This window comes from Chelonia mydas, chromosome 2 (assembly GCF_015237465.2).
Source record: "Chelonia mydas isolate rCheMyd1 chromosome 2, rCheMyd1.pri.v2, whole genome shotgun sequence".
Lineage (NCBI taxonomy): Eukaryota > Metazoa > Chordata > Testudines > Cheloniidae > Chelonia > Chelonia mydas.
Genome location: NC_057850.1, coordinates 105,964,050 through 105,987,213, shown reverse-complemented (window position 1 = coordinate 105,987,213; position 23,164 = coordinate 105,964,050). Strand labels below are relative to the sequence as shown.

Genomic DNA, 23,164 nt, shown 5'->3' with positions numbered 1-23,164 from the left:
CCTCACTTAATACTAGACTGTCTCTGCACATCAAATACTGAGATGTACAAATAACCTACAGAAATGGAGGCCTGGTTCATGTCAGGTTGGACACTCACCCAGCCCATCTTCACACACTATGCTCTTCCTAGAAGACTCATTGTTCTTCCTTATTCAGGAAGCCCAGTGGAATTCCATGGGCAGCAGCTCTTGCTGCATTCTTTCCCATGGAGCAAATCAGGGTTCTGTCTTGCTCTGGAACTCCTCTGATAATTGGGTCTGGATTTCAAAGATCCTGCTTTTAATCTGCCTCTGTCAAAAGCCCTTTCTCTGTGCATACTGAGAAGACAGGAGGGACTCATAACCTCTAGGTCTCTAAATACAGCCAAGCCTATAAATATTGGAAGGAAAAAATGAAAGTATAAACACTGCTAGATTTTTCTGCCTAGTTCCATTATAAATGACAAGCCTGATCAAGAAAACTGAAGATAAAGCTGAGCTTTTCATTTTTATAAAATGAAGTCAGCATTTCTGTCTCGAGATTCAAAATTGGTCTTGGTCTCTCTTACAAAGTGTTATGAAATTAGGTACAAATTCAGGGATAACCCTGAAGTACAACTCAGGGATGCAGTCTAATCTAAAAGCAGTATTCTAACCAGAAAAATATGGACCTTTCCCCTAACCTTCCACTTCACGGACAAGCTCCTGGAAACAGAGGCTTCCAAGTCTTGGTTTCTGATCCTAACAATCTAAAAACAACTCTGCTTGTTGATTTACTTCTTTTATTGAACAAGAAAGTGTCTGCTACTAGATCAATAACAAGTGCTCACCGCTGGTGCCAGATTGCTAGAACTAAATAAGAAAACTTATATTTAGTCCCTTCTTGCCTTAATGTCTACTACTGTTCGGGCTTTCTACATGCTACAATACCTTTCGGCTGCATGCTACAATACCATAGGCCCAAATCGTGAAATGAACAGCCAGCCCAGGTTGCTGGCTAGGTGTTAAGTATGTCCGCAGGAAGGTCACAAATGTCCTTCCACAGGCTGTGGAGTTGACATGCCTGTAGACAATGGCTGAAGTAACCTCTTTGCTGCCAGTGTATGCACAGGGCCAAAAACTGGAAGATCTGTATAGCCATAAATCTTCTGGCCCCATCCTGCCCTCTACGCTGCAGCCAGGGAACCCCTTAAAGAACTGTGCTCCATGCAATAGGGAATCAACTCCCACACATACACTTCAAACTGCAATGCTACTTCTTGATCCCAACACAATGCTGAGACCTTTAGTCTCCACAGACTGCAACGCCTAATTAAAGGCAAAGGTGGATAAAACCTGCATTCCAGTGTCTAGTATTAAAACAGGTCTGTTAGCCCCAGTGCAAAAGTGGTTTGGATGCAGCATAAAGTAGTCTGGAGTGCAGAAGAATTGCCACCTTTCAGTCATCAAATTACTGGTAAAATCCTGGACCTACTGAAGTCTAATGGGAGGTTTGCCATTAACTTTAGTGGGGCCAGAATTTAACCCTATTTGGTTAGTTGCTTATGTGGGATTCACCCCGTCTATCAGATTGTGGAATTCAGGTCTAAATGGTTTTTAATAATACATATTTTAAGTCTTAGTCAAGTTTACAGCTAAGTTCCAGTGTTTAATGCTCCCAACCAGAATGCTTGAATTTTCTATCTTTTCATGAATCTGGAGGAATTCTGCAATGTTCCTCACACAATAGCATGACTGTCCTTTTCTGGAAACAGCAACTGCTTATTGGCAGTTTTAGTAAATGATTATATAATGCCCTATTCCACACAACAGACAGCTTAACTGAAAAGGGTGGGGACGAATCATGCCATTTTGTTGCTTGGATCTGCAACATAGATAATAGAAGCCTCGCTCACCACTAGACAGAGCATGCTTTCCCAAAACTCACTTACAAGATCTTTCCGCAGTCTCCAAGATTAAGTCACGTCATAAATCCAAAGGCAGTTTTTCTCTCTAATAATGTGTTTCTAGTTTATTACCCACATTTTTCCAGTTTTCTAATAATCTAAATCTATATCCAACTAAAATAAATTATTTCTCTGAATTATTTATTATCCCAAAGCCGTTTCTATTCCACATATACCAATCCCAACTATTTTCTTCCACTTATTATTTTCCTGCACTTTATCACAGCTCTAGTCTGAATGCTCACAGTCCCTTGTCTAGCTCCTTCCATGATGCTCCTCTTCCATGTCCAGGTATTTGTGCCTCTGTGTAGCAGCCTCCAAACACTGGCATGAGGTGGACAGGAATATGAGCCCCACTTTTACATATAAGGAAGCTTTTGGTGATCTTCTCTATTCAAGAAACACAGTCTTTCTCAGCCTTTCATTTCAGTATAGCCTGCCAAGGGATCGCCTCTGACACACAAATGAAGAAGATTAAAGAAAAGAAAAGTATATGTGGGGGTACGGGCAACAGAGTGTTAGTCTGAAGTTATTTTTGGACACCAATCCAATTCACTCTCAATATTAAATAAATTGATAGCCAAAGAAACACATTCCCCACCCTAAAATCCAAGCCATTTACTACTTTCTTTTCTATAGGCCTCTCTAGCCTGCTCCCTTCTGGGAATGTTTGATTCTCCCTTTCCTTGCAGAAGTGTTTTACATCCCCCTAAGATTTCATCCCTCCCTCTCCCCACACCATTATCCATCCTATGCTTCCTTTGTGTGTGTCCTGCCTCATTTCCACATATATACCTAGCAGCAACACTGAAAGGACTTGTCTGTGCTCTTCCTGTGGCCCACTAGACGCGAAGACTGAAACCCACTGACTGACATCAGTCCCACTTGGGAGCTGTTGTTCCAGTCAATGCTGTTGTTTCTATCCAACCGCGGAAAAAGGTGGTATCCATTTTTCGGGGGGAAAATAAGAACACTTGTTTCACGTTCTCACTCAGTAAGAATGGTCAGAACAGGTTTAACTATCGATACATTCGAAGAGTTGGTAGAGAGTGATCTCAGTATAATGGTGTTTGCATTGCTGCATGGGGATATGAGGGTTATTCTAATATTTTGCAACACAGGCTACTTTTCTTGGGTGAACAGTCAGAAAACCCCTTTGCTTTTACTTTGCCTGGGATCTGCCCAATAGCCCTAAAGGCTAATGTCATTTAATAGAAGGAAGTAGTCTGTGGGTTAGAACCAAAATTTAGGTTTTGTTAAAGGAAACAATTTTAGGTGTGTGAATTGGGAGGGGGGTCTTCTGTGAGCAGTTTACATAAAATTTAATAGAGCTGTTTTTTTATTTCCTTTTAAAATATCATTGGAAATATGGTTTGGTTTCAAACACGCCCTAGCTGTGTTTGCACTTCAGTAGGGTAGCACTGGAATAAGGTTGTAAAAGAACAAGCAAGAACAAATGGTCTATTTTCATTATCCAAGAGTAAAGTGGGGGGGGGGGGGGAGAAACCAGTATAGTAGTGAAATAGGAAGGATGCTTTACACTTATAAAGTTCTTTCCATCTGAGCATCTCAGTGAGCTTCACTTCACTTCACTTAATTTAGCCTCCAAACACTGGTGTGAGGAGGACAGGAATATGATCCCCACTTTTACATATAAGGAAACTTAGCCACAGTAATAAGAGCTTGATTTTAAAAGGCTGAAGCCCAAGGTCTATACAAATTCTTTGGCTGCACAAATTGCTCTAAATATGCACTAGGGCAAGCAAATGCCCAATTTATAGTAATAACTGGTGTGCACAAACACATGCAGACAATGGGTCTCAACCTTCTGAATAATCATGAGTGACTTGCTCAAGTTTATACAAGAAGTCTCAAGCAGAGCTGGGAACAGAGTCCTCCTGAGTCCAAGTCCAATGCCTGACCTACAGGATCAATCTTCCTCACCCTAATTGTTGGAAAGTAAATTGTATTAAATATTCTCCAATTCAACAACTTAAGGTGTTACTAAGTAACACAGAGAGTTTCTTAAAAGCCTTGTATGTTTAGAGTAGCTCAAGGTTTGTAAGTGTATTCAGATACTGTCTCGCACCTATTGTTTGTCCCTATTATTTCCTTCTCTCAGTGTTACCTGATATTTTCCTCTTTGCTGAATTTTCTCTCAATAAAGACAAAACTGGAAGAAATATATTGAATATAGCCTTGCAAAACTGTTACAAGTAGAACAAGTCAGAGTTACAAACACCAGAGTTACTAACTGACTGGTCAACCACACACCTCATTTGGAACTAGAAGTACACAATCAGGCAGCAGAAAAGGAAAAGAAAAAGAAAAAGAAAAAGAAAGCTAATACATACAGTACTGTGTTAAAAATAAACAAACAAAAAAAAGGGAAAGTGTAAAAAGAAGATTTTGACAATATAAGGAAACGGTTTCTGTGCTTGTTTCATTTAAATTCAGATGGTTAAAAGCAGCATTTTTCTTCTGCACAGTAAAGTTTCAGAGCTGTATTAAGTCAATGTTCAGATGTAAACTTTTGAAAGAACCACAACGTTTTGTTCAGAGTTACGAACATTTCAGAGTTATGAACAACCTCCATTTCTGAGGTGTTCGTAACTCTGCGGTTCAACTGTATTAACATTTATGACTGGCCAAAGCCCTTGACTATCCATTACCATAGCAATGGCTATCCATTATCATAGCGACAATTGTTGATAATGTAACAACTTTATTTGCCATGAAAAGTTGCTTGCTTCAGGTGAGTGGATGAGAAGAATTTTACAAGACTGATTAGCCAGGAAGTTTTACACCTGAGCAGCTGACAGTGCTACTCCTCGTCCTATGCAGGTGAGCTCTCTCTTCAGTATAGCGGACCAGACTTTTTTTCTGCCTTATGGCTGCTCTGTACCCAAGTGAATGGGGAGGGCAGGGTTAGGGGTCAATTCACCCAATCCTGACCATCCTTATCTCCGCCCACACCCTGCTTCCCTTTCTCCCTTGCAAGTAAGGGTGTAGGATTGTCATCCACAGGAGATGGGGACTGAATGTGGCTAGGTCCACATACAGATTTTGTACCAGTATAATTGGCAGTTAGGTGTGTGATTTTTTTTTTTTAACCAATATAGTCATACCAGTAATATGGATGCAGCTATACTGGTATAAGGCGCCTTAGGCTGGCATAGCATATTCCCTAGTATAATTAAAGCGGGACAACTTTGTAGTTATAGACAAGTCCATAAGCATGGCTGGACAGAGATTCCCAGCTTTGGATAGGCTGGTTCACATCTACAATGGCCTTGTAACTACCAGGGTGATCACAGGCTCCATAAGCCCCCATCTGCCCCACAAAAGTACAGGATTGGGGCCAGGGAATACAATCAGGGCACAAAGGATACAATCTTTTCCTTCTTAAAGTATTAAGAATACCAATAAAAGTAATTTAGGTACAATTAACACGGTGCAAGTGTAAGGGGGAGGTGTTACATACACACACCCATACTCACACCAATGATATTACACATCTAGATTCCAGAGGCCACATCCTCCTCACTGAGTTCAATGGAGCTATAATAATTGACATCAGCTGAGGATCTGCCCCCAGGTATGGGGGAGGAGGGACATTTGCTGCCAACTGACAACAGTTTTAAAGTAGATCAAACTTCTGGCCTACACTATTGGACAGTGTCCTTTTGAGATTTATAGTCATTATACCCATAGCACCCCAATTCTCTTTCCTTGTGCAACTAGCAGGGCACAGACGAACTGTGCACCCACACTGGTTTCAGTGGGGCTCTGCTCACATGCAGGGGTGCTATGGAAATTGCAGGATTGGGCCCAAAATTAAAAAAAAAGTAATTGTTTTATGACAATTTCATACACCCCACTGTTTATGTATTAAATTTATCGGGACACAAAATAAGCCATTTAGTGATCCTTACCTAATGTCCATGCAAAGTAATATTTTGGCTTCGATGCTTGCATAGCGATATACAGGTAGCCAAGTCTTGACAAGAAGGATGTGTTATTGATAAACTGGCTATCAACAATGTATGTAACAGGATAGGTCTTGGTAAGTGTCAAGAACAAAAGGAGAGATACAAATGTGATACACAGTTTGTATATCACAGCCCCCTGAAAAGCATAATGAATAATAAAACATTGATGTGATCATTTATCAGAATAGACTAAAAGCAAAATAATGCTTCCCACTTACAAAAATAAATTGACTAAAGACCCAATAAGACTGGTAACAGCTAATAATAGCTTCTTTTTCCTCATAATTAATTTGTAACAAGGACCAGCTGGTATAATGAATCAGCTGGTATATTTTCCTAATTAATCTTACAAATAGAAATTAAAGAATTATTCAGAACCAAAATGGGCCATGTTCTTTCACCTAAGCACCACACATGAACTGCTGGATGTGCCCTGAGGAGAACACAGAAGTAAGATGGGAAACAGAGAGTTTCCCCATCTGTGCAGTTAAGCACAGGAACTGATTACTGGATTCCTGCTGGAAGCACCAAATATTCTGATTTCCAGTACAATCAGATTGTTATAGATCTAGGTTCTTCCATCACACCCATCAAGGTGTCTGAAAGTGCCTCTCAAAATGACTTAGATAGATACTGTCCTGCTCCTAACCTAACAAATATATATTTTAAAAATGTGTAGTTAGTGCCCTAGCACTCCAGAAATCATAATTATAGGTGTAAGCTATGTGAATGCTTTGTAACTGGCTTTCACATATCCACCGTGAGTAAACAGATTCACTCATACATTCATATTGCAAACAGGTGAATCCATAAGAGTAGACTCCAGATATCAGGAGCATAAAAAATATACCATTTATTATTTAAACACTGATGTAACTAACTCACTTTTAGCTCCTAAATACTTTTTTTCACATGCACTGAATATACACAGAAAAACTTTAATGTTTAATGTCATTTTAAAGCTTAACTTTTTAAAGAAAAATACTAATTTGTCTATCCTGCATATATATATAATTTATGCAAGTGACACAATGTGGCCTGATTCTGACTTAACTTACACTGTCAGCAGATTACACCAGTGAGAGATCAGGATGAGGCCCTGTATACATACATATTCCACATTACAAAGAGAATATGCAGAACCAAATTCTGCTCTCAGTCAGTTACAAAGGTATAAATCCAGAGTCACTCCAGTGTAACAGAGGAATCTGGCCCATGCATTTTTCTGCAATACATGAATGCCACTTGTGGGAGTATCAAGTTAATATTTAATAATACAAAACAAAAATGATAAAGTCCTTGCAATGGATTTATCTTTTTCAGACTTAAAAGATAGCTTCAAAGATACCTTAAGACAGTCACCAAGTTTCCTTGAAATGCATCTGGGCAACTTACAGTATTTAATCAATTATGATTCCTGCATCTAGCATGTCCTCTACAATACAATAGTTTTTTCAGCTTTTCTCTTTTGTAAAATGTTCTCTCTCTTTTGTCTAAATCTGAATTACAATTCATAATAATCAGAATCTACAGTATGTTCCTACTGTGAACGGAGAGACTTACACATATGGTGTTCACCAACCAATGAGCCGCTATGTACTCTTCTGAACAAAGGGATGATGCCAACTCCCTCCCCCCTAGCTTTGTTATCAACACAAACAGCAGAAAACAGATATATTTGCTGGCACAATACCCCAAGCAGTTTTCCTTGTTTGGTTTTAAACTAGGTGCCGTTATAGGAGTCAGACATGCAAAGCAGTATTCTCTAACCCTTTGCAATAAATACTTGGCTTTTCACAACTTACAGTTGGAGAAGGATCAGGAAGTCTGTCATAACCCTTTTGCTTCCAGTTCACTTCTAAAAGTTTCATATGCACATGCCTCCCTTCAATGAAGGCTATATAGTCCTTGTAATTGCTGCAAGGTCCAGCTATGACACTCATAAAATTGAGGAGATAGCTCAAATACTCCAGTAAGGAAGGTCTTATTCTGTCAAAACATCCACACACAAAACAAAACAAGGTAAAATATAGCAAAAAGTTTCATGGGTACTTTTGATAAGTTTTGGAATTACACAGTGTAACATACTATTTATCCAGTTCCATCGAGTGTATTTAAAATTTTACATACAACAGAACCTCAATCATGAGTACTCTACATTTTTACAGCCAGCTGTGTACTAAATGATAAATGGAGACACAAAGCAACGGGTCACTGTAGAAATGTTATATAAACCTCTCTACAAACTTTAGTTTCTCAAGAGATGACAATCATAGTTCCATCATCTAATAATTAGGTAAATTTTCCAATGGCTCATAGTTAAACCTTGAAAACTGAGGAACTAATTATTTTGCCTCTAAGCAAAGTTTCAAATGCATTAAGCTCGAGGATCAAAGTTAGTGACTATTGTAACTTTCAGCCTATTCAAAAAAGATTTAACTTTCATTCCACAATTAGAGTGGAATTAAAACAAGATTGGGTGGGGGGGAATGCTTGTAATAGATAAGCAGCATCAGTTGTCTTTTGATAAACAGTGAAACCTGTAGTATCAAAGTTTGTACTTGGAAGATTAAGAGATGGAGGAGAAACATGCATCAGTGTCCAGAAACTGCTGGTAGAGGGTTTAAAAAAAAAAGCAGTATTTGAAGTGTCAGGGGCAAACTTCAGCCTTGCAGTTTTAACATGGATTAGTGCTTTGATGTAGTTATTGATGAGGTGCGGGGGGTGGGGGGGAGAGAAGTATTCTAATGTGAAAAATAGCAGACCACAGTGAAAGGGTAGACGAAAACCTGAAGATCCAAAGAGCACAGCTTTATTAAAGGACCTGGTTCAGCAAAACACATAAGCAGTTGCTGCACTATAGGCACCCATTAAAGTTAATGGGATTTAAGCATGTGCTTAAATACTTTGCTGAAACAGGGTCTAAACCCGGCTTTGGGGAAACGAGGGCTCTCTTGGTGTATGGTTCAGTCAGGGGGAAATGAAGAACTCATGTGTGGGTGGTTGGGATGCTAACATCAGAACAAGAATTACCTTAATAAGTATTACAGTATCCACCTTTGGCACTGGGTGGATTGCAGGCAGTACCTACATTAACAATGATTTTTTTAAAAAAGTCGCACATGACTGGGGAAAATCTGACTCCTGGTAATGACTCAGGGAGGAATTAAAAACCCCACAGACCACTATTACTTAGATGAAGTTAAAGACACACTGAGTGGGAGAAGTAAATTCTTACTTTACGGCAAGCCGATTTTGCTCAGCAGTGAGGTCCTCAGGTCGTCGGCCTATTCCTAGCAAGAATAAATAATAGGCATGACACAATAAAATCAAATTAGACTCTTCCAAAAATAACTGCAGAAAATTATCCCAAGCTCAGAGGTTATATGCTGTCGGCACTTTTTGGAGATTTTAAAGTCACAGGCCTTCCTGTGTTTCATTGTTACCAACAGTAATAATTTGATTTATTTTTCCATCCTTTAAGTCAAGCATGCTCATCCTCAGAAGACTGCACTGAAGTACTGAGAATGGGTACTTTAGGATCGGTTCCTCCCCCCTCTCCCTACAAGGCTCTCCTCCTCCTGTGGATCCATCTCCCTTCCTCATTCTCTCCTCTTCAACATGAGTTCTCCCCCATCTCACCTTCTCTGTACCTATTGAAACAGCTTTCCAAGTAGGCAGTGAGCTGCATAATACCCATCCACCAGCATACATCCCCAGTGACTATTATTATAGCTCTGTACCAGGAAATCCCTGTTCCCAGAAGATGCTGGTCCCCTTTGCCACAAGCTTCCTCCTTATTCCTGTGTGAGGAAAGGGGCAATTCACAGCAAGAAGACTGGCCAAGGGAGAGGAACTGGCTGCTGGCATGGGAAAGAAGGAGTTGCTCAGGACTCGACTATAGTTGAGAGTTCCAACTGAGTTTCCTTCTGCCCAGGCACTGCACTCTAAACACTCAACTCCCGGGCTCAGACTATACCCACCACTGTAAAACAGACACTTGACACTTGAGTAGTGTGCTTAAACTCTCTTTCTTATGTAAAAACCCTGTGTGATTAACAGAACATTAATTATGTTATTTTGAACACTCAAATGCAAAAGTTAATGTTAACTATGTAACATTGTACACCCTGTATATTTCATAGCATGCATTTAACAAAAAACACTGATATATTTAAGTGCACACCCATCATGGATGCACCAGCATATTTACCCTCTTTTTTTCCTTCTATTTTTGGAGAGGTTGGGGGCAGGGATTGGTTTCCTTTGGAAGGGAGTTGTATGTATTTTCTACAGATAAAGTCACAACTACTTGAAAATGGAAACTGCATCCATTTTATCCACTCCAGTAGTATGACAGATTTCAGAGTAGCAGCTGTGTTAGTCTGTATCCACAAAAAGAACAGGAGTACTAGTGGCACCTTAGAGACTAACGAATTTATTAGAGCATAAGCTTTATTCAAGTGACACCATCATAGGACCTAATCTCATCAGCCATGCCATCAGGGGCTCGTTCACCTGCACATCTACCAATGTGATATATGCCATCATGTGCCAGCAATGCCCCTCTGCCATGTACATTGGCCAAATCGGACAGTCTCTACGCAAAAGAATAAATGGACACAAATCTAACATCAGGAATCATAACATTCAAAAACTGGTAGGAGAACACTTCAACCTCTCTGGCCACTCAGTAAAAGACTTAAGTGGCAATTTTGCAACAGAAAAGCTTCAAAAACAGACTCCAACAATAAACTGCTGAGCTTGAATTAATATGCAAATTAGATACCATTAACTTGGGTTTGAATAGAGACTGGGAGTGGCTGGGTCATTACACATATTGAATCTACTTCTCCATGTTAAGTATCCTCACACCTTCTTGTCAACTGTGTAAATGGGTCATCTTGATTGTCACTACAAAAGGTTTTTTCTCCTGCTGATAATAGCTCATCTTAATTAATTAGCCTCTTACAGTTTGTATGGCAACTTCCACCTTCTCTGTGTATATATCTTCTTACTATATGTTCCATTCTATGCAGCCGACGAAGTGGGCTGTAGCCCACGAAAGCTTATGCTCTAATAAATTTGTTAATCTCTAAGGTGCCACAAGTACTCTGTTCTTTTTAATAGTATGAAAGCTTGTAAGGTAATAAGCACTTACCACTACAATTAATCTGTAGGACTTTTTAAAAGATTAATTTCAAATTCATCCGCCTCTGCTGTTACCAAGTCTTCCCCCATCATGTGTCTATTTACACTTGTTAGATATTACCTAAATCCTAGATTACTACTCTCCTGAAGCAGAGACTGTCTCTGTGTCATTTGTTTATACAGTGCTTAGCACAGTGGGGCTCAGATCTCTGCGTGGAGTCCCCAGGTGAGGTTGCCAGGCGTCAGGTTTTCCAACGAAATGCCCAGTCGAAAAGAGACCCTGGTGGGTCTGGTCAGCATGGCTGACCAGGCCATTAAAAATCCGGTAGGCAGTGCAGCGGAGCTAAGGCAGGCTCCCTGCCTGTCCTATCTCCATGCGGCTCCCGGAAGCAACCAGCATGTCCATGCGGCCTCTAGGTGCAGGGCCGGCTAGGTAAGCTCCATGCGCTGTCCCCGCCCCGAGCGCCGGCTCCGCAGCTCCCATTGGCCAGGAACTGCAGCCAATGGGAGCTGCATGAGCAGGGCATGCAGGCGCAGGCAGCACGCAGAGTCGCTTGGCTGTCCCTGTGCCTAGGGCCCACAGGGACATGCTGGCTGCTTCCAGGAGCTGCCTAACATAAGCGCTCCCTGGAGCCCACACCCCTCACCCCTTCCTGCACCCCAATTCCCTGCCCCAGCCCTGAGCCCCCTCCCACACCCAAACTTTCTCCCAGAGCCCCCTCCCACACCCAAACTCTCTCCCAGAGCCTGCACCCGGCACCCCCTCCCACATCCCAACCTCCTGCCCCAGCCCGGGGCACCCTCCTGCACCCCAAACCCCTCATCCCCAGCCCGGAGACCCCTCCTGCATACCACACCCCTCAACCCCAGCCCCATGCCAGAGCTCACACCCCAGCCAGAGCCCTCACCCTAACCCCTTGCCTCAGCCTTGTGAAAATGAGCAAGGGTGAGGGAGAGTGAGGGAGGGAGGGAGGCAGGAGGGAGTGGGGGGGAGCCTTGGAGAAGGGGCAGGGAAGGGCCTCGGGGCAGGGCCTCAGGGAAGGGCGGGGCAGGAGCAAGGCAAAGGTATTCGGCTTTCTGCAATCAGGAAGTTGGCAACCCTAGTCACATATGCAACTGCTATAGAAATAAATAACACTAATTACAATTGCAACATTTGAGCCTTTTATTGTACTGGAAGCAGGCATCTTTCTGGAAAATGATGCCATTTGTGACACTAGCAGTGTCAAAGAGACTTGGGCCAGGTAGGCATGGGCCCAGTTTGGGTCAGGGTCAGGCCAAAAAATTAGGCTCAAGCAGACTTCTAGTCTATGCAGATAGTTAGTCTGCAGCAGGCTAGCACAGGGTAGATGCATACCCCAGCTTGCTGCAAATTAACTGTTTGTATAGACAAGTCCTTAAACTCATGCCTTGATCTCTCAAAGATTCAGGACTGAACATATTAAGTCATTGGGCCTGATTCTGATCTCACATCAGCAAGAATCAAGAGTAACTTGAGGGAAGTCTATGGAGTTACACAGGTGTCAAACAAATATTAAATTTGATCAGACTTAGGCCCATGGACTCCAAACCAGTGTAATTTTCAATGCCCTGGAGGTAATCTTCTCTGAGGTATAAAAGCATCTTTATTATAAAAAGAAGGTTTAGAATCAGGAAAAATGCAGCAAAATCTGTCTGTTTCTCCAAGGAAGGAAGGGCAGTGCTTTGTGAAAAACACACTGAACTAAATTCATCCCTGGGGTAACTCCACTAAAGACAATGGACTGGAATGGAAATACTCCCTTTAGGATATCAGGAGGCTTGTTAGCTTACCATCATGCACTTGGAATGCAAGAGTTGTGATCTTCTGTGTAATAATCATCAGTGGGCTATAACGTAAAGATATAGAAAGCAATGAATGCCTTTTCATAATACAGTGCAAATCCTTCCTTCTTATTTTTATATGGATTATTGGATTGATTGATTGATCGATAATAATCTTACACTTATATAAGGTCTTTCATCTCAAAGGATCCCAATGCACTTAATTAGTCAATGAAATGCAACCACCTCTGGGGCAAAAGGTATTGTTGTAACAGTTTAGAACAAAAAGTGGAAAATGCCATATAAACACCAAAACTGCATGAGGAATTTAAGTAGGCAGAACATAATTATCCATGGTAGAAGCTGGGCCAAAACAGCAAAGTTAACAACCCTACAGTAGAATGCTGTGAAACCTTGAATTACCAAATGCAGTCAGAACCTTATTGTAGGTCTCATCCAAAAAACGATACCTCAACCAGTACAGCGTACACTATACTAAGGGTGTCATTCTGGAATATATAATACTTCAGTATGAAATACCATCACCCTTGCTGCAGCTCATCTGGTTTTAATCTCTTTGGAGTGGGGACTGTGTCTAGCAAACATTTTTAGGCAGAATAAAACTACCACCTAGTTCTTATATGGAGCTTTTCATCAGTAATTCTCAAAGTGATTTATAAAGGAGACAAGCATAATTATTACCATTATCCAAATGGGGAAACTGAGGCACAGAGGGGATGTGACTTTCCCAGGGTCACCCAGTAGGCCAGCGGCAGAACAGAGAACAGAACTCAGGTCTCATGAGTCCCAGTTCATTGCTCTACCCACCAGGCAACACTGCCTTCTCATATGAATGTAATTACAATAATAATCATCATGGAAGTTGTATGTGACCGTGAAAATATATAATTACTTTAACAGCATTATTTATCATGGATATATATGGTGTTAATGAGACAGAAGAAGTCTGGACTTAAGACAACATTCCTAGGTTTTATTGTAAATCAGTATTAACAAAGGACAAATGTTACAGAGGACAAGTTTCCAGCCCCATTGCAGAGTGCTTCTTTTTGCTACAAAGTGCAATCTCTCCACACAGTTTCAGACACCATTGCTATATAAATTATGGTTGATGTTAATAGGTAATTGCTATTATCAGATTTTGACTGGTATATAGAACTTTCATACATATCTCAGTCAGTACACAAACATTTTTGGAAAAGAAAAAACCTACATCAAACTAGATGACTACTCTAAACAAAGCTTTTTGCTAGTTTAAAATGTTTCACCATATTTAACTGGATGTAATGAAAGAGGGAACAGCTGAATTTCTTCAGCTCAGTCCCTGCATCTTCCAATCCAATTTCTGCCTGAGGTAGGGAAAATGTTATTTTCCGATGATATCGTTAGCTAAAATAATAAGCAAGTATTACTTTTCTCCATGAATTTTCCAAGAGATTCTGGAACGTATTGTTTCAGACTGTGCTAGTAGTTACATTACAAATTAAGTATTCAAAAATCTCCCAATTCAAAATCAGACCTGATGGTTAAGATTAACTATTTGCCTTTTGGTTGCCTCAATATAAAAGTTTGTGATTTCTAAACACTCATCGTGTTGAAAAAAGTGTCTAAGGTACAGTAGAATCCCGATTATCTGAACCACTCAAAAGATTATGTTCACATAATCAGGTTTCAATAGACCAGGGAGTCATGATGGCAGTTCAGTAGACTAAGAGGTTTAGATACTGTAGATTCAGATATCTGGAATTCAATTGTATTTTAAACCCTAAATGTATATCCATATCACTGTCATAATTTTATACACAAAGAATATGCTTTATCCTCATCCTCCTCAGACATTGACATCCAAAGGGAATCCACAAGCAGGCACAGTTATCTGCAGTTAGTGGAAATCATAGAATCATAGGACAAGATTCGAAGGGACCTCGAGAGGTCATCTAGTCTAGTCTGCTGCACTCATGGCAGAACTAAACATTATCTAGATCAGGGATCGGCAATCTTTAGCATGCCCACGCTGCTTCCCACAGCCCCCATTGGCCTGGAACGGTGAACCGCGACCAGTGGGAGCTGCGATCGGCCGAATCTGTGGACGCAGCAGGTAAACAAACCGTCCTGGCCCGCCAGCGGATTTCCCTGATGGGCCGCATGCCAAAGGTTGCCAATCCCTGATCTAGACCATCCCTGACAGGTATTTGTCTAACCTGCTCTTAAAAATCTCCAATGATGGAGATTTCCACAACCTCCCTGGGCAATTTATTCCAGTGCTTGACCACTCTGACAGTTAGAAAGTTTTTCCTAATGTCCAACCTAAACCACCCTTGCTGCAAATTAAGTCCATTGCTTCTTGTCCTAGCCTCAGAGGTTAAGAAGAAAATTCTTCTCCCTCCTCCTTGTAACAACCTTTTATGTACTTGAAAACCGTTATCATGTCCCTTCTCAGTCGTCTCTTTTCCACACTAAACAAACCCAGTTTTTTCAATCTTCCCTCATAGGTCATGTTTTCTAGACCTTTAATCATTTTTGTCACTCTTCTCTGGATCTTCTCCAATTTGTCCACATCTTTTCTGAAATGTGGCACCCAGAACTGGACACAATACTCCAACTGAGGCCTAATCAGCATGGAGTAGAGCAGAAGAATGACTTCTCGTGTCTTGCTTACAACACTCCTGCTTACACATCCCAGAATGATGTTTGCTTTTTTTGCAACAGCGTTACACTGTTGACTCATATTTAGCTTGTGGTCCACTTCCCCAGATCCCTTTCCGCAGTACTCCTTCCTAGGCAGTCATTTCCCATTTTGTATGTGTGTAACTGATTGTTCCTTCTGAGTGGAGTACTTTGCATTTGTCCTTATTGAATTTCAACCTATTTACTTCAGACCATTTCTCCAGTTTGTCCAGATCATTTTGAATTTTAATCCTATCCTCCAAAGCACTTGCAACCCCTCCTAGCTTGATATCAGTCGCAAACTTTATAAGTGTACTCTCTATGCCATTATCTAAATCACTGATGAAGATATTGAACAGAACCGGATCCATGCGGGACCCCACTGGTTATGCCCTTCCAGCATGACTGTGAGCCACTGATAACTACTCTCTGGGAACCAGTGGTGTAAGTAAAATCTATGTCTTACCGGTATTGGGGGAGGGAGGGGAGCACATGACCTCCCCATGTGACCTTCCATGTGACTCCTCACCTCCCCACCCCCAGCCCAGGGCCCCCACGCTCTCCCCGCCCCCTCCGCACATCCATCCCATGTTACCTGGGGTGGGGGGCTCTGTCCTCCTCCTGCTGCGCCAAAGACAGGGCTGGGGAGGGGGAAGTATAGCTGCCAGAGGAGCTGTCAGCATTCTGCTTCTTTCCCTACTGCTGCCCCTCCCAGCGGGGAAAGGAGCAGAACTCCCAGCCCCAGCCCCACCCCCCAGCCCTCTCCTCCAGCAGGGCTGCTGCTGTGGTACACAGACAGAGTGTACCACAGCTCCATGGAAGGGCAGGAGGCAGGGCTGGGAATTCTGCTCCTTTCCCTGCTGGGAGGGGCAGCAGGAAAAGGAGCAGAACCCCCAGCCCTGATCCCAGCCCTCTTCTCCGGTGGGGCTGCTGCTGTGTCTTTCCAGTATGCTATACCAGCTATAATTAGCTTGCTAGTATGGTGTACTGGAGCGTACCGGCCTACTTGCACTGCTGCTGGGAACGGTTTTCCAACCAGTTTTGCACCCACCTTATAGTAGCTCCATCTAGGTTGTATTTCCGTAGTTTGTTTATAAGAAGTTCATGCGAGACAGTATCAAAAGCTTTACTAAAGTCAATTTATACCATATCTACCACTTCCCCCCTATTCAGAAGGCTTGTTACCTTGTCAAAGAAAACAATCAGGTTGGTTTGACACGATTTGTACTTGACAAATCCATGCTGACTGTTACTTATCACCTTATTATCTTCTAGATGTTTGCAAATTGATTGCTTAATTATTTGCTCCATTATCTTTCCAGGTACAGAAGTTAAGATGACTGGTCTGTAATTCCCTGGGTTGTCCTCATTTCCCTTTTTATAGATTGGCACTATATTCGCCCTTTCCAGTCTTCTGGAATCTCTCCTGTCTTCTATGACTTTTCAAAGATAATTGCTAATGGCTCAGATATCTCCTCAGTCAGCTCCTTGAGTATTCTAGGATGTATTTTATCAGGCCCTGGTGACTTGAAGACATCTGATTTGTCTAAGTAATTTTTAACTTGTTCTATTCCTATATTAGCCTCTGATCCTACCTCATTTTCACTGGCATTCACTATGTTAGACATCCAATCACCACCAACCTTCTTGGTGAAAACCGAAACAAAGAAGTCATTAAGCACCTCTGCCATTTCCACAGTTTCTGTTATTATATTTTTCCCCTTATTGAGTAACGGTCCCTACCTTGTCCTTGGTCTTCCTCTTGCTTTTAATGTATTGTGGAATGTTTTCTTGTTACCCTTTATGTCGCTAGCTAGTTTAATCTCATTTTGTGCCTTGGCCTTTCTAATTTTGTCCCTACATATCTGTGTTGTTTATATTTATCTTTTATAATTTGACCTAGTTTCCACTTTTTGTAGGACTATTTTTATTTTTAGATCATTGAAGATCTCCTGGTTAAGCCAGGGTGGTCTCTTATCATACTTCCTATCTTTCCTACACAGGGGGATACTTTGCTCTTGTGCCCTTAATAATGTGTCTCTGAAAAACTGCCAACTGTCTTCAATTGTTTTTCTCTTTAGACTTGCTTTCCATGGAATCTTACCTACCAACTCCATGAGTTTTTCTATAGTCTGCCCTCTTGAAATCCATTGTCTTGATTTTGCTGTTCTCCCTCCTACCATTCCTTAGAATCATGAACTCTATCATTTCATGATCACTTTCACCCAAGTTGCCTTCCACTTTCAAATTCTCAACCAATTCCTCCCTATCTGTCAAAAGGAAATCTAGAACAGCTTCTCCCCTAGTAACTTCTCCACCTTCTGAAATAAAAAATTGTCTCCAATACATTCCAAGAACTTGCTGGATAATCTGTGCCCTGCTGTGTTATTTTCCCAGCAGATGTCTGAATAGTTGAATTCCCCTATCACCACCAAGTCCTGTGCTTTGGATGATTTTGTTGGTTGTTTAAAAAAATCCTCATTCACCTCTTCTTCCTGGTTAGGTGGTCTGTAGTAGACCCTACCATGACATCATCCTTGGTTTTTACCCCTTTTATCCTTACCCAGAGACTTTCAACAAGTCTGTCTCCTATTTCCATCTCAGCCTCAGTCCAAGTATATACATTTTTAATATATAAGGCAACACCTCCTCCCTTTTTTCCCTGCCTGTCCATCCTGAGCAAGCTGTACCCATCTATAACAATATTCCAGTCATGCCTATTATCCCACCACGTCTCTGTTAAATGTTATCAGAGTAAAAGCAAGTCAAAATGCAAAAAATAAAAATAGGAAAAAAAACAGATAATTTCTTTAAAAGTGACATCTGTTTTTAGATAATATGTGGCAGTATCTGGTGTATTTCCGAACAACACATTTAAATGTGCATAAGTGTATGGTTATCTGCATTTTTTTTTAACCAAAAAAAGTAAATGTGCAAAAACAACTGTCAACTACATCCTAGGAAGTTATCTTCAGGTATCAGCTAATTTCATTAAAACACCTACACATAAAATGCAAAATAAACCCAGAGTTGGGATCTAATCATGCTAAAGGAATCATGTAGATTTTGCATAATCACTATCATTAAAATATCTAGGCCACTGACTCTACCTAACAGATTGTCATTATGGGATTCTTTCATTTTCAGGAGAGCACTAATGGCCTGAAACACCTCTTATTAAATTTTATTCTACGAAGTTCTCAACAGTATGAAAAGTTTCTCTTCCAATAGGGAGGGGAATACGTTTTCTTGAACATCCTATGTCTTAGGGTAGTTTTTCCCCTTGTGGCAAAACTGCAGTCTTCCTTTCAAATATATATAAATCCCAGGGCTTTAAGCAGACAAAGCAGCAGACTTCTTCAAAAAAAACTCCTCAGGAGAGGCAGTGATTTGCAATGAAGAAGCAGGTCTACAATCATGTAGAATTCTGCTGTGATTGTTTGGGCCTTTCATTTTATGTGTGAACTCTACAATTGTTCATGTTGGTTCAGCAACAATTTTTCCTTTTAAAAGGCATGATTCTTGCTAATGACAAAACTGATGTGTTTTACTCTAATGTTTAAGTAAGTAACTTTAAACCAGAGAATCAAAGCCAAACTGATGTCCCTTTAATTGCCTGCAGATAGGCACCTGCATCTGAAAATTGTAAGCCAGTGAGCTGTACTGCTGTAAGCCAGTGAGCACTGATATGCAAACAATTCAGATGGACTGATTAGAAGGTCATGCACAAAAACAGCCTGAATTAGAACACTACTATGATACATGAATGTAGGGAAAAAAGAATGATTATTTATATCTATATTAGGTATTTATAGAGTACTCATCGTAATATCTAGCAACCAAGTATAATTCTTAAGTCTTGCATACCATTTAATCTGAAAAAACTAACATTCTCTCCCTTCCTTCCCAAATTTGAACTCTAAATAAGACAGAAAGATTCACAGAAATGACACTCCTGCAGACAAATACAACGTATCATACAAAGCCACTTTTGAAAAACCAGTAGGAGTCTTTATTTTCCTCCTGGGTTCAATATGCTTAATATACAATGTCAGCAAGAGTGGGAATTAAGGATGCTAGAGAGGGAAAACAGTGGCATAGAATAACAGCTCAGCTAAAGTCTCCAATATTCAAACAGACTCAAATTGTCTAGTCTATTCTGTAACCTTCCTCAGGAAGGTGGAAAGCTGTCTTGCAACGTCCCCTAAGCAGAAATCTGCCTATATCCTGTCCCAGCCAAGAAAAGAATCAGTCATTGTGGGCTCTTATGGGATATCAGCCTTTCCCATAGGCACATGTGAAAGCACATGTCCATACTTCTGTAGTGCCTGGTACTGTAATCTCTCCTCCGGCTGTAAAAGTAGAATGAACAGGTCCGTTGTCCCTCTGCCCCTCCCACCCAGCCACCGACTTCATCTTGATGTCAGCTTAGGACATTTACAGCTAATACAGAGTAACTGGAAACTTGGCATGTTTCACTTTGTGCCCTGAAATCCAAGTGCTTCACCTACATCATATGCTAAACCCTTCTGGCTTCCAACCTTTGAATCCATATGGTGCTCACACATCCTGGTGAGGGGTACCACAAAGATTGCCACTCAGTTCACAGAATGAGAAATCCTAACGAGACACCTAACTTGGTACACGGCAGCACATTATGCAACTTCTGTGTTATATGGGTCCACTATAGCACCTAGACAGACACTTCATACCTTCTTCCCACCTAAACAGTTCTCTGTTTTAAAGCTGAAATGCTGAGTCAGGAGATGCTGGTATATTGAGATTTCAAGCTTAGTAATAAAATAGACAGTACAGCAGAGATCAGCAATCTCTCACTCTTGACACATACAGAGCTCTTTCAATATGTCCTTGAAGATCAGCTTTGCAGGTAATGCCAAAACATTGTGTACAATATCTGTCAGCCTCCACTGTGTGTGATAAGTTGCCAAGTTAGATGTCTGATGTGGATATTTAAAGTATTAAAAAGAAGCGTTGCCAACTCTCAGGATTTTATTTTAGGTGTTACGATATTTGATTTTTTTTTAAACCCCAGCTCCCTGAATCATGTGATTATATGAGAACCTCAGCTTTTGTTGTTTGTTTGGTTTTTTAAATAAATTCCGAGCCCTACTGATTGTAGAGAAAAGCTTGAAAACATGAATCCTCCAAGCTCAAAAACAGAGCCAAAATAAAAAGAACCAAAAGCTTATTTTTAAAATCCCATGATTACTAAGTCAGACTCAGGATTTTTGAACACTTAGGAGTGGCAATACCGAAGGAATAAATTGCTATTTTTTTAAGCTTTCAGGGAACATCTAATTATAAATGGCACAAAAATGTTGACTAAATTAGCCTGTCAAACATGGTGCCCATGTCATGCAAGGTCAAACGTTTCTGACATATAAGTAGTAAAAATGTGGCTCAGTTTGAGAAGGCTGCAGAAGGGTGCATAAAAATTGACCTTAATAAAATATACTGTATACTCACAAGCCAAGGTCAGAACCTATTATTTTGTTCAAAATGTTGACACAGTTTATTGAAAAGGGACGAAGAAGTAGGTAGACTTTAAAAGAAAATCACAATATTCCATGGGAATAAAGCCTACAGATGATACTTACATTTACAGAGGAAACCTACAGGAAGAGATTTGAAATAAAGCCATTTATTCCCAAACCCCAGATCATTTGAGTTCTGTTTAACTGTGACTAAAAAGAGCTCCTCATGCTTTGTGGCTGCAAACTAAAGGATATTATTCCACAATGCCTAATCTGTGAATATCATACAAAATAAAACACCAACACTATCGCTAAAACCAGACCAGAGAAACAGAAACTTAATTTCCCCATGCTATGATTTATTTCTAATAATTTTGATACTTGTTGTGAATTCATTTCCTTGGTCTGGAGATCAGTGTGGAAAACCTCACATGATCAAAAGCTCTGTCATAAAAATAAAGGGAAGGGTAACCACCTTTCTGTATACAGTGCTATAAAATCCCTCCTGGCCAGAGGCAAACCCCTATCACCTGTAAAGGGTTAAGAAGCTAAGATAACCTCGCTGGCATCTGACCCAAAATGACCAATGAGGGGACAAGATACTTTCAAATCTGGAGGGGGGGCAGAACAAAGGGTTCATCTGTCTGTGTGATGCTTTTGCCCGGAACAGATCAGGAATGCAGCCTTACATCTCCTGTTAAATTAGTAAGTAATCTAGCTAGAAATGCGTTAGATTTCCTTTTGTTTAATGGCTGGTAAAATAAGCTGTGCTGGATGGAATGCATATTCCTGTTTGTGTGTCTTTTTGTAACTTAAGGTTTTGCCTAGAGGGATTCTCTATATTTTGAATCTGATTACCCTGTAAGGTATTTACCATCCTGATTTTACAGAGGTGATTCTTTTACCTTTTCTTTAATTAAAATTCTTCTTTTAAGAACCTGATTGATTTTTCATTGTTCTTAAGATCCAAGGGTTTGGGTCTGTGTTCACCCGTACAAATTGGTGAGGATCCTTATCAAGCCTTCCCCAGGAAAGGGGGTGTAGGGCTTGGGGGGTTATTTTCATAGAATCATAGAACCATAGAATATCAGGGTTGGAAGGGACCTCAGGAGGTCATCTAGTCCAACCCCCTGCTCAAAGCAGGACCGATCCCCAATTAAATCATCCCAGCCAGGGCTTTGTCAAGCCTGACCTTAAAAACTTCTAGGGAAGGAGATTCCACCACCTCCCTAGGTAACACATTCCAGCGTTTCACCACACTCCTAGTGAAAAAGTTTTTCCTAATATCCAACCTAAATCTCCCCCACTGCAACTTGAGACCATTACTCCTTGTTCTGTCATCTGCTACCACTGAGAACAGTCTAGAGCCATCCTCTTTGGAACCCCCTTGCAGGTAGTTGAAAGCAGCTATCAAATCCCCCCTCATTCTTCTCTTCCGTAGACTAAACATCCCCAGTTCCCTCAGCCTCTCCTCATAACTCATGTGTTCCAGTCCCCTAATCATTTTTGTTGCCCTCCGCTGGACTCTTTCCAATTTTTCCACATCCTTCTTGTAGTGTGGGGCCCAAAACTGGACACAGTACTCCAGATGAGGCCTCACCACTGTCGAATAGAGGGGAACGATCACGTCCCTCGATCTGCTGGCAATGCCCCTACTTATACATCCCAAAATGCCATTGGCCTTCTTGGCAACAAGGGCACACTGTTGACTCATATCCAGCTTCTCGTCCACTGTAACCCTTTGGTCCTTTTCTGCAGAATTGCTGCCGAGCCATTCGGTCCTTAGTCTGTAGCGGTGCATTGGATTCTTCCGTCCTAAGTGCAGGACTCTGCACTTGTCCTTGTTGAACTTCATCAGATTTCTTTTGGCCCAATCCTCCAATTTGTCTAGGTCCCTCTGTATCCTATCCCTACCCTCCAGCGTATTTACCTCTCCTCCCAGTTTAGTGTCATCTGCAAACTTGCTGAGGGTGCAATCCACACCATCCTCCAGATCATTTATGAAGATATTGAACAAAACCGGCCCCAGGACTGACCCTGGGGGCACTCCACTTGATACCAGCTGCCAACTAGACATGGAGCCATTGATCACTACCTGTTGAGCCCGACA

The 23,164-nt window shown here is 41.1% G+C and overlaps 1 protein-coding gene across 4 annotated transcripts in view; it reads right to left on the bottom strand.

Annotated features, from left to right (window-relative positions):
• MBOAT1 (membrane bound O-acyltransferase domain containing 1) overlaps positions 1–23,164 on the bottom strand; it is an 80,439-nt gene that overhangs the window by 15,114 nt on the left and 42,161 nt on the right. For all 4 annotated transcript variants that reach the window (XM_007054894.4, XM_037893062.2, XM_043540058.1 and 1 more), the window contains 4 exons: positions 12,881–12,936; positions 9,156–9,210; positions 7,723–7,906; positions 5,861–6,053 (listed from right to left, as the gene is read on the bottom strand). In XM_007054894.4, coding sequence (XP_007054956.1) covers positions 5,861–6,053; positions 7,723–7,906; positions 9,156–9,210; positions 12,881–12,936 — 488 coding nt within the window. The remainder of the gene's footprint in view (positions 1–5,860; positions 6,054–7,722; positions 7,907–9,155; positions 9,211–12,880; positions 12,937–23,164) is intronic.